The 12,179-nt window shown below is 48.4% G+C and overlaps 1 protein-coding gene across 1 annotated transcript in view; it reads left to right on the top strand.

Moving 5' to 3' along the window:
* Positions 1 to 8,999, top strand: part of LOC103536736 — a 9,788-nt gene extending 789 nt beyond the window's left edge. Inside the window, exons 3-9 of the mRNA XM_030466829.1 lie at positions 1,827 to 2,033; positions 2,972 to 3,205; positions 4,485 to 4,638; positions 5,582 to 5,691; positions 5,802 to 5,915; positions 6,898 to 7,044; positions 8,850 to 8,999. Coding sequence (XP_030322689.1) covers positions 1,827 to 2,033; positions 2,972 to 3,205; positions 4,485 to 4,638; positions 5,582 to 5,691; positions 5,802 to 5,915; positions 6,898 to 7,044; positions 8,850 to 8,954 — 1,071 coding nt within the window. The 3' untranslated portion in view covers positions 8,955 to 8,999. The remainder of the gene's footprint in view (positions 1 to 1,826; positions 2,034 to 2,971; positions 3,206 to 4,484; positions 4,639 to 5,581; positions 5,692 to 5,801; positions 5,916 to 6,897; positions 7,045 to 8,849) is intronic.
* The last annotated feature ends 3,180 nt before the right edge of the window (positions 9,000 to 12,179 follow it).

Raw genomic sequence — 12,179 nt, 5'->3', positions numbered from 1 at the left:
CCTTGGGAAAGGAATAGGTTTAGGTGCTTGATTTGGGATCAGAGAAATCCAAGAAAATACTAAGAAAATGTTTAAATATTTTGAGTCTTTCAGCTTGTCTGATTTCCCAAATCAAAGTCCAGAATGATGTGAGAAGAGGAAAGTAATTTTGGTTTTGATCTTGCTTTTTATTCCTCCTTTGTGGAAAAAAATCCAGTTAGTTACATGAGAAAATAAATCAACAACTGTGAAAATTGATTCAAATCCTTAAGGAGAAAAGGAGGAAACTGATATTAAATAAATATAAATAGATTTCATAGAATCATAGAATTGGCTGGGTTGGAAGGGACCTCAGAGATCATCTAGTCCAACCCTTGACCCACCGGAGCAGTTGCTAGACCATGGCACTGAGTGCCACATCCAGTCTTTTTTTAAATGTCTCCAGGGACGGAGAATCTACCACCTCACCGGGCAGTCCATTCCATAGCCTGATCACCCTCTCCGTGAAGAAATTCTTTCTAATATCTAACCTAAACCTCCCCTGGCACAACTTAAGTCCATGCCCTCTTGTCTTGTTGAAAGTCGTTTGGTAAAAGAGACCAACCCCCCCCCTGGCTCCAACCTCCTTTCAGGGAGTTGTAGACAGCAATGAGGTCTCCCCTGAGCCTCCTCTTCTTCAGGCTGAACAGCCCCAGCTCTCTCAGCCTCTCCTCATAGGGTCTATGCTCGAGTCCCTTCACCAGCCTGGTTGCCCTCCTTTGGACCTGTTCCAGGACCTCAATATCCTTCCTGAACTGGAGGGCCCAGAACTGGACACAGGACTCAAGCTGTGGCCTCACGAGGGCTGAGTACAGGGGCAGAATCACTTCCTTGGACCTGCTGGCAATGCTGTTCCGGATACAGGCCAGGATGCCATTGGCCTTCTTGGCCACCTGGGCACACTGCTGGCTCATGTTCAATTTCTTGTCAATGCAGACTCCCAGCTCCCTTTCTGCCTGGCTGCTCTCCAGCCACTCTGTCCCCAGCCTGTAGCGCTGCATGGGGTTGTTGTGGCCAAAGTGCAGGACCCGGCACTTGGCTTTGTTGAACCTCATCCCCTTGGGATCAGCCCAACTCTCCAGTCTGTCCAGGTCCCTCTGCAGAGCCCTCCTGCCTTCCAGTTGATCAACACTCCCCCCCAGCTTAGTGTCGTCTGCGAATTTGCTGATGATGGACTCAATCCCCTCATCTAAATCATCAATGAAGATGTTGAACAGCACTGGGCCCAACACTGATCCCTGGGGGACACCACTAGTGACCGGCCGCCATTTTGATGCAGCCCCGTTCAGCACCACTCTCTGGGCCCGGCCCTCCAGCCAGTTCCTAACCCAGCACAGAGTGCTCCTGGCTGAGCCATGGCCTGACAGCTTTTCCAGGAGGATGCTGTGGGAGACGGTGTCAAAGGCTTTGCTGAAGTCTAGGTAGACCACATCCACAGCCCTCCCCTCATCCACCAGTCGGGTCACCTGATCATAGAAGGAGCTCAGGTTGGTCAGACAGGACCTGCCCTTCCTAAAACCGTGCTGGCTGGGTCTGATCCCTTGCCCATCCTGCAGGTGCTGTGGGATTGCCCCCAGGATGAGCTGTTCCATAACCCTGCCAGGCACTGAGGTCAGGCTGACGGGCCTGGAGTTTCCTGGGTCCTCTTTCCGGCCCTTTTTGTGGATTGGCGTGACATTCCCCAACTTCCAATCATCTGGGATGTCCCCAGTGAGCCAGGATTTAATACTCCTCAGAGCAAGAATTCCCTAAATTATTTGTTACCAATCTCACACTAAACACAATTTCCTCCTCTCCCTGACTTCCAGGTGTTCAGCTACCCAGGTGGGGAGATTCAGTGGGCAAGGTTCAGGAATGATGCCAGTGAATATCTGAGTGCAGAAGAGATGGAATTTGGGAAAAGCCTCAACCACCACCACTCCAAAATGACTTTTGGCACCTTGCTGATCAAGAGCAAAGGGCTCCGGGCTCCCCACTGGCATTTTAATGCCAATGAACATGGCTACATGCTAAAGGTAGGACCTTTCTCCCTCATCCTTTCCCCTCCATCCTTTCCCCTCCATCCTTTCCCCTCCATCCTTTCTCCCCCATCCTTTTCCCCCATCCTTTCCCCCATCCTTTTCCCCCATCCTTTTCCCCCATCCTTTTCCCCATCCTTTCCCCCATCCTTTCCCAAATCCTTTTCCCCATCCTTTCCCCCATCCTTTCCCCCCATTCTTTCCCCCATTCTTTCCCCCCATTTCCCCCCCATTTTTCCCCCCATTTCTCCCCCCATTTTCCCCCCCATTTTTCCCCCCATCCTTTCCCCTCCATCCTTTCCCCTCCATCCTTTCCCCTCCATCCTTTCCCCTCCATCCTTTCCCTCCATCCTTTCCCTCCATCCTTTCCCCCATCCTTTCCCCTCCATCCTTTCCCCTCCATCCTTTCCCCTCCATCCTTTCCCCTCCATCCTTTTCCCTATCCTTTCCCCCTCCTTTTCCCCATCCTTTCTCCCCCATCCTTTCCCCTCCATCCTTTCCCCTCCATCCTTTCTCCTCCATCCTTTCCCCCATCCTTTCCCCCATCCTTTTCCTCCATCCTTTCCCCCATCCTTTTCCCTCATCCTTTTCCCCATCCTTTTCCCCATCCTTTTCCCCATCCTTTCCCCCCATCCTTTCCCCCATCCTTTCCCCCATCCTTTCCCCCATCCTTTCCCCCATCCTTTTTCCTTTCTCCCATCCTTTTTCCTTTCCCCCATTCTTTTTCTTTCTCTTTTTCTTTCTCTTTTTTTTCCTTTCCTTTTCCTCTTCCTTTTCTTTTTCTTTTTTTTTTCCTTTTCCTTTGCCTTTCCCTGGGATTTCCTGGCAGGCTGAGGGTTATTTGAACTCCTCCTTTTGCAAACACTGATTTTCCTGCCTGGGGCTGACACAGGAGCAGCTTTCCTGCTGCTGCTGAGGTTCTGGTTGTGTTGCAGGGCAGTGCCTGGGTGGGTGTCATTGGTGCAGATGACAGCGTGGTGACCACCTACAATGTCACAGCTGGCCAGGTCATCTTCTTCCCTCGGAACACCGTGCACTGGATCAAGAACACAGGGCCAACAGATTGTCTCCTTCTGCTCTTCTTTACAACCCATGATGAACTTCAGACCCTGGATGTAGATGATGCTTTTTTTTCCACCCCAGAGGATATAGCAGCCCGGGCACTCCAGGTGTGTATGGAAGGGGGGGACAGCTCTCCCTTGGCTTCTGCACAGCTCTCCAGGGTCTCTGGATTCCTTGGAAAGAATCCAGGGTTTTCCCTTTAGCTCAGCTCTTCTCCTTAGTCCCATTTGTGTGGAAGGATGAAGACACCTCCTGTGTCTACTCTGAGTTCCTACAAGTAAATGATGCTGCTCTCTCCAGGACATTTTTCCCTCCTCCACTCTTCACATTTATCCAGTTGGCTTCTGCACAGCTCTCCAGGGTCTCTGGATTCCTTGGAAAGAATCCAGGGATTCCCCTCAGCCCAGATCTTCTCCTTAGTCCCATTTGTGTGGAAGGATGAAGACACCTCCTGTGTCTCCTCTGAGTTCTTCCCAGTAAATGATGCTGCTCTCTCCAGGACATTTTTCCCTCCTTCTCCTCCTCACATTTATCCAGCTGGCTTCTGCACAGCTCTCCAGGCTCTCTGGATTCCTTGGAGAGAATCCAGGGATTTCCCTTAACTCAGCTTTTAGTCCCATTTGTGTGGAAAGATGTAGACACCTCCTGTGTCTGGCTCTCTCCCTCCCTCTGAGTCCTTACAAGGGGAATTAAATGATGCTGCTCTCTCCAGGACATTTTTCCCTTCTTCCACTCTTCACATTTATCCAATTGGCTTCTGCACAGCTCACCAAGCTCTCTGGATTCCCTGGAAAGAATCCAGGAATTCCCCTTAGCCCAGATCTTCTCCTTAGTCCCATTTGTGTGGAAGGATGAAGACACCTCCTGTGTCTGGCTCTCTCCTCCCAGTAAATGCTGCTGCTCTCTCCAGGACACTTTTCCCTCCTCCACTCTTCACATTTACCCAATTCATGGAGCATCCTCCAGATTTCCAGTGCTGGAAGGGAAAGAAACAGATTGAAGCCCAAACCTCTCATTCTGTGGGATGAAAAAGTTTCCTGGGAAATTACAGCTAAATCCAAGTCCTTGTTGGAGTGGGTTTCATCTGAGCTGAGAAGCTGACAGTGTCCCTGGGGCAGGAATATGGCCACAGGGTTTTCCTGGGAACCTGAGGAATCTGAATTTTCAAAGCAGAGCCTTGTGGGAGCCTTTCCCAGCCTGGCACAGTGTGATGGGAGACAGGAGGGTAACCCAGGAGGGAGGGCAGAGGAAAAGGAAGGATAACAGGGAGAGCTGAGGGATGTCCCCAAGAGGCAGAGCTCACCTACCAGCAAGCACTAAGGTGGGATGCTCAGTGAAGGAAAACTGAGCTGCTGACATGGCAGGATTTCAGTGTGTGTCCTGCAGCCAGCAGGTGGAGTTGACTTCATCAGAACCTTCCAGAAGCAAAAGGAAGATCAAGCAGTGAATCTGCCAGCAAACTTGAAGGAGCTGGTCCAAAATGCCACCTACGTGCAGTCCCCAGCTGAGCTGGTGTGGCAATACTTCTACGACCTCCAAGGTAAGGGCTGAGAATTCTGGAATGGGAAAACTCTGCTTCCTTTGGGAAGGGGAGAGGGATTACTGTTTAATCCTCCCTGAAAGAGGAGGGAGAGGGTGGCTGGAGAAATCATAAGGGTTTACGAAGAGAAAAGAACTTGGTAATCCATCTAATTGCTGCCCTTTGAGGAGATGTCACCTGGTTTTTATCTCTGAGTGACCTCTGGTGTTAATGCTGCTGTCTGCAGCAGAGCTGGGAGCACCAGGGTCAGGGACTGAATGCTTCCCAAGGTTCTCTCCATGTACCCATGGAGCTAAATAATATCTTAAACCAAGCTTTTCATTCAGAAATGAAAATTTAATAGGGCAGGGAGCCCTGCAGCAGCTCAGCTGGAGAGTGAGACACTGAGAGCATCTTGTATTTGCAGCTGAAACAGTGAATAAACACCCAGATGTCTGCCTGATTTATGGCCTTCCTTTTCTTTTAGAAAGACAGCTTCACAAACACTATATTTATAATATTCATTGGTTGGTTTAGCAGCAGTTTGAGGTCCTCCAGCAGTGAGGACCTAAAAACCATAGCTGGGAAAACTTAACTCCCAGTAGTAGAGTCTGTTCAAGGAGGTAGAAAGAGCAAAGAGAAGCCCAGGAAGCTGCTGGGGATGTTGAGAAATAACTATGTGCCAAAAATCTTGACACCTGGACCAAAAATATTCTCCTGCACTGCCAGTTCTGTACAAAATATTCTGATTTATGATCAGGGCCATAAAGGTGAAGAGGAAAGGATTTAGGAGAGGTCAGAGTGGTCTTTAGGTGGATGGTGACTGGTGGCGATGGCAAAGCTAAGCCCTAGCTTTGCAGGATGAGGATGTGACTCCAGAAAACTGCCAGGAAAGGCAGAAATGATTCTATGATGATTCTATGAAATGCTGATTTTTTTTTTTGCTGAGCTGTCTTTATTTTAGGTTCAGCAGAATTTCCTTTCCCTGGAGGAATCTTCCAGTGGGCTCGGTACCGCAGGAACGGCACCGGGCTCAGTCAGACAGAGAAGATATTCAGTGAGTCCCTGAACAAGGTGTGTGCTCCCAGCTGCTTGCTGGATATCTACACCCAGAAAAACAGGAACAAACCTGGTTTTTTGGGGGTTTTTGGGGTTTTTCTGAACCTTTCTGTTCTGTTTTTCAGCACGAGAACACCCTCACCTTGGCCACCCTGCGGATCTTCAGCAACGGGCTGGGCCAACCTCATTTCCACTTCAATGCTAATGAGATGGGTTATGTCATTAGTGGGTGTGGACAGGTAATTTGGGACACCAGGGAGGGAAAAGGCAGTGGGATTTTGGCTGGAAAATCATTACAGAGCAAGTAATTAAAAAACAAAACCCAATAAACCCAGTTGCAGATCAAAGAGCAGTTCCCAGCCTTGATGAATCATCCTAAAATTAGTAGGGGATTTTCAGTGTTCACCTTTTCCTTCTCCATACAAAATTCTGATTCCAGAAGGGTTTGGGGAAGCTTGTCTGGTTAAAGAGGAGACACACAGGGAGCAGAATTTGTCCATCTTGTCAAGTTGCTCAGCAAAATGATAGGAATTGGTTGGACTGGATAATCCTAGAGGCCATCTCCAGCCTCAGTGATCCTGTACCCATGAGTTGTCACTACCCTGACTGCTGGGGGGACAACAAAAGAATCCATACTTTGGATTCAGCACCTCTGAGGAATAGATAAAGAGGAGAAATCTAGTGCTAATTAAGATTTGGAGTTGATTCTGGGTCTTTTCACTCTGTGCAAAGAGAATGGAGGTGGAATGATGAGATTCCCTGACATTAGGGCTTTGGTTTCACTCAGGATTTCACCTCTCTGTCCCTCTGCATTCTCCCACTGAGAGCAGAGTGAAAACTGCTGCTTGTTGTGGTTGAACATTGCTGCTTTCCTAACATTAGGGCTTTGGTTTCACTCAGGATTTCACCTCTCTCTCCCTCTGCATTCCCACATTGACAGCAGAGTGAAAACTGCTGCTTGTTGTGGTTGAACGTTGCTGCTTTCCTAACATTAGGGCTTTGGTTTCACCCAGGATTTCACCTCTCTCTCCCTCTGCATTCTCCCACTGACAGCAGAGTGAAAACTGCTGCTTGTTGTGGTTGAACATTGCTGCTTTCCTAACATTAGGGCTTTGGTTTCACTCAGGATTTCACCTCTCTCTCCCTCTGCATTCCCCCACTGACAGCAGAGTGAAAACTGCTGCTTGTTGTGGTTGAACATTGCTGCTTTCCTTGCACCAGGTTGGAGTCACCCTCTCTGGAGTCACTGCCAACTTCAACATTGGCATTGGGGATGTCATCTTCTTCCCTGTTGGAACCCAGCACTACATCAAGAGTGTGTGTGATGAGGATTTGCTCCTGATTCTTGCCTACAGTACAGGAAATCAGGTGAGAATTCAGCTGGGTCAAAAAAAAAATAAATAAAAATCACTCAGTTCTCCATCATCCTGAGGTTTCCTCAGGTATTTAAGCTTTCCAGTGCACACTTTAAAAGACATTTTAAGGATATGGCAAGTGCTGGCTGGGCAAATTGCCTTCTGGTGGGAAGGGCTGGCAAGGAATCCCCCAAAAAAACCTCTGCTCCTGGCAACAGGAGGTGGGGAAGACACAAAAAAATCCATGGCAGGGTGGGAAATGCTGGTGTTGTGCTTCCCAGCTCATAGAATCCTTGAGGTTGGAAGGGACCTCGAAAGATCATCTAGTCCAACCCCCCCTGCCAGAGCAGGGCCACCTAGAGTACCTCGCATAGGAACGTGTCCAGGTGGGTTTTGAATGTCTCCAGTGAAGGAGACTCCACGACCCCCCTGGGCAGCCTGTTCCAGGGCTCTGTCACCCTTACAGTCAAAAAATGTTTCTGGATATTCAACTTGAACCTCCTGTGCTCCAATTTACACCCATTACCCCTTGTCCTATCACTGGTCACCACTGAGAAGAGCCTAACTCCATCTCCCTGACACTCACCCCTTACATGTTTGAAAACATTGATGAGGTCACCCCTCAGTCTCCTTTTCTCCAAACTAAAGAGACCCAGCTCCCTCAGCCTTTCCTCATAAGGGAGATGTTCCACTCCCTTCATCTTCTTAGTAGCTCTGCGCTGGACTCTTTCAAGCACTTCCCTGTCCTTCTTGAACTGAGGGGCCCAGAACTGGACACAATACTCCAGGTGCGGCCTCACCAATGCAGAATAGAGGGGGAGGAGAACCTCTCTTGACCTACTAACCACCCCCTTTCTAATGCACCCCAGGATGCCATTGGCCTTCTTGGCCACAAGGGCACATTGCTGGCTCATGGTCATCCTCTTGTCTACCAGGACCCCCAGGTCTCTTTCACCTCCACTGCTCTCCAGCAGGTCAGCCCCCAACCTATACTGGGCCATCGTGTTGTTCTTCCCCAAATGCAAAACTCTACACTTCCCCTTGTTGAATTTCATCATGTTTCTCCCTGCCCAACTCTCCAGCCTGTCTAAGTCTCTCTGAATGGCAGCACAGCCTTCTGGTGTGTCAGCCACTCCTCCCAGCTTAGTGTCATCAGCAAACTTGCTGAGGGTACATTCTATACCCTCATCCAAGTCCTTGATGAAGATATTGAACAACACCGGTCCCAGTACCGACCCCTGAGGGACTCCACTGGTCACACACCTCCAACCAGATTCTGCCCCATTGACTACAACTCTCTGACTCCTTCCTTTCAACCAGTTCCTGATCCACCTCACTACCTGATCACCAAACCCATACTTGATCAACTTATCTACAAGGATGCTGTGAGAGACGGTGTCAAATGCTTTACTGAAATCAAGATAAACCACATCTACTGCTCTTCCATCATCTATCCCCCTAGTAATTTCCTCATAGAAGGCTATGAGGTTAGTCAAACATGATTTACCCTTGATAAAACCATGCTGACTGCTCTTGATGAACCCCATGTCCTTGATATGCCTGGAGATAGTGACAAGAACAAGTTGTTCCATCACCTTTCCAGGGATGGAGGTGAGGCTGACCGGTCTATAGTTACTCGGGTCCTCATGGTCCAGCTCATGGTTGTGCAGGGTTCTCATTAACTGTGAGGTTTTATAGGAATTAATTGTCATCTGAAGTTTAATATGAATCAATTTGCACCTTGTCTGATCAGTGTAGTAGAAATACTCACAGGTCCTTAGGATTATTCTTTTTTAATTCCTGCCTTTTCCCTCCTAGCTGGAAACTCTTCGGATGAGGGATTATTTCCATGGCACAGCAGATCACATCCTTGCTCAGCTCTTTTTCAAGAAGCAGGAGGAGTTCCAGAAGTTCCCCAAGTGAGACAAGTGACCTCTCTCAACACTTAATGACTCCAAGAAGTTTTTCACTCTCCCCTTCTTTCTAGCAGCACTTCTTGGTACTTTCCTCACTATTTATCCAGAGGTGGTATTCAGAAAAAGAAAAAAAAAAGGAATTTGGGGTTATTAATTATCACAACTTGGGATTATTTTTTTTTTTTGGTGTGTTACAGTGTTTTATTTATAGTGCCAGGTTGTTTGATTGTGTAATAAAGTAATTTTTTACCTTTCCAGTGGACTTTTGCTCTCTGTTACATCCATTATCCCACTTTTTATCTTCCCTAAAGCCCTGAAGTTTCTTTTATATTGATTTTCTGTCAGGCAGAGAGGGCTCTTATCTCCCAGGGTGAACACATCAAGGGCTTGGCCCCCAAACTGCTTCTGAAAGAGCCATCTGGGGAGATCTGGTGTTGGAAAGCATTGAAAGAAAAGGAGTTTTTTTGCTTTATTTTGAGGTTCTTCATGGGATCTCAGCCTGGTTTGGGTCCTCATTTAAAGCTATTCCATTCCCAAGCCCTTTCTACCTCCCAGCAACTCCATCCCACCAGTCTTGAGACACTGCCAGTGATGGGGCAGCCACAGCTTCTCTGGGAATCCTGGTTGTCAGTTTTGGGCTGGGAAAATCCATCAATTAATGCCTGGATTTGATGAGCACCTCCCTTGCAATGCCAGCCCCAACCTGAGCAGGCAAAGAAGAAGTAATTTGGGGGTAATAAAAGCATAATGAGTGCAATAAAAATGAAAAAAAAATCAGATGTGATTAGCTGGTCATCTTCCATCCTGGTCTGGGGAGAGCAGGAGAGGTCAATGAGAGCAGCTGCAGAACACCAAGGGAGGGAAGGCATGGGGGAAAAAAAAGGAAAAGAGTGAAAATCAATATTAAAATGAAGGCTGAACAGCTTGGAAGGGAGGAGGGGATCAATTATTAATGTGCACTTGAGGGAAAGGTTAAATGAGCTCTTCAGGCTGCTGAGGAGGGACCTGTGAGCTGCTCAATGAAACTCCTCTGTAGGGTTTGCAGCCAGGCTGGGCAGAGAGCAGTGGAAAAGAGGGAGAGTGAAATGGGGGGCATTGCTTCAGAGAGATCCAGGGGCTCCTTAGGAGGATGGGGAGAAGCTGCTGGGGGCAGCTTGGCCCAGGATGTGGAGCAACATCTCCAGGTCCTTGGAGAACTTCTGCTTTCAGGTGGCTTCCAGAGTTAGGAGCTCATTTTCCCCCTGCTGGTGCTTGAAAAGTTGCCCTTAAAAGGGAAATCTGGGACCAAAAGGATTCCACTTCTCTCTGTTTTGCTAATTAAAATTAAGTTTTAAAGGTTTTATGCTCCTGCAGTAGCACAAAAGGCTGGAGCAACCTCTTCTCCCTGTGCTCCAGCTCTGCATGGAATTCGTGGTGCTAGGAGGGGAAAAAAGGGATCTCCAGGGAAATGATTTCCCTGGGGCTCTTTCCAGAGGAGCAGAAAATAGTCCTGGAGGCCCAGGCTGTGGCAGGGGCAGAGCTGAAGCTGTCCTGGGGCTGCTGGATCTGAGGCTGCTTTGCTCAAAATGTTGGTAGAGATCCTCAAGCTCCTCAGACCTTCCTAGAGAACCTTTTTGGGAATTCCCCCATGCTGGAATTATTCTTTTTTTTTTAAAAAAAGGATATTATTCCCTCCTTTAAATGAAGCTGGCAGATCTGAGTGCTTGGGGATGGTCCTTGGGATGCAAAGCAGATGTTTTCCCAGTGTCCTTTCCATCTTCCTTCATCCCTTTCTCCCATCTCCTGGGTGTCCTCCCATCTCCAGCAGGTTGGTCCAAAAAGGTTCTCTGGGCTGGTTCCTGGTGCCCTGAGGTGTTGGCTCAACATTTCCATGGCTTTGAATTGACCTGGGAGCTGGAGGAGAAGGGAGGAAATGGCAGGTTGTAAATAATTAAGGTGCTGCTAATCCTCAACAAATGCCAGGCATACCCCATGGGATCCCCTGGCTCATCAGGTGGCTAATTAAAAGGATTTTTTTTTTTTTTAATTGGAAATAAATCAGGGGGTGAGGCTGTCAGCTCCACATGCTAGCTGGGGGGGGGGAAAGGAGGGGTGGGGAAAGACAAACCCCTCTCCCTGGAAGCCAATCTTGTCATTTGGGGAGGGATAAAGGTGTCAAATTGTAGGTACAGAGACCCAAAACACAAATCCTGGTTTGTGGTGAGTGAGGAGCAGCAGAGTTTGCAGCTGAAAGCCAAAGCTCTGACCTGAGATGGACACCAGGAGGTCCCAGAAGCTGCTGAAAACCTGCAGGTGAGAGGGGGGGAGGTTGTGAAATACCAAAAAAATGGGAAAATTTGTTAGTGCTGGGGAGGTGGAACCCCCTGGGGCTGCATGGGTGGAGGTGGGGCTGGGAGGGATGGAAATCTTCTTTTTCTCTGCCTCATCCACCTCTTGTGCTCTTGCTGCTCCTGCCCAAACCCATGGTTGGGTTTTAAATATTCTTTTTTATTCCATTTTGAATATTCCATTCTGGCAATCATGCCACAAGCTGAGAGAGTGGGGTGGGAGCCAACAAGAAGGGGATATTCAGGCTCTAAGGAATTTATCCTCACAAAAAACCCAAAAAACCCCAAACCCAAAACCCAAGCAGCTGGAGGAAAAGCCTTTGGGATCAGTTTTCCACTTCCAGCACCCAAAGGAGTCACTACTAAAAATCTGATGGTTTTTTGGTGGGGTTTTCAGCTGCCAGGGAGAAGCAGAATGAGTTCCTCAAGGTATCTTAGGATGGGATCATTCCCACACTGCCCTACAGAGTGGGATATGGGGAATTGTTTCTGGAGGCTTGCAGGTCTGCAGTGAAACCCTAAATCTGGACTCTTCCTTCCCCTGGGGCACTCAGAACCCCTGGATTTGGGTTCTCTTTGTAGAAGTTGGGCTCCAGACCCCCTGTGGCCAACTCCCTCATCCCCCCCTTTCTTTGGGATGTGGCTGAATCCTCCCACACAGGGGGATATTTTAGGGCTTGATGGCATCAGCATCATTTTTTCAAGGAAAAAAAGAAAAGAAAATGCTATTTTTGTCCCCATTTCCTTTATTTTGGTAGGAGATAGACTGATGTCATCGTGCTATAACTGGGACCTGGAGCAGCTCCATCTGCTCCATCTATTGACATTTTGCTTGCAATTAAATTTGCCTTTAAACCCCCCTGGTGTCCCTCAGGGTAGAAAGAGGCAGTGGGAGGCTGCTTCTC

Source organism: Calypte anna, chromosome Z, assembly GCF_003957555.1.
Source record: "Calypte anna isolate BGI_N300 chromosome Z, bCalAnn1_v1.p, whole genome shotgun sequence".
Classification (NCBI taxonomy): Eukaryota; Metazoa; Chordata; class Aves; order Apodiformes; family Trochilidae; genus Calypte; species Calypte anna.
Note: the sequence above shows the minus strand (reverse complement) of the source record. Positions and strands in the feature narration are given on the sequence as shown.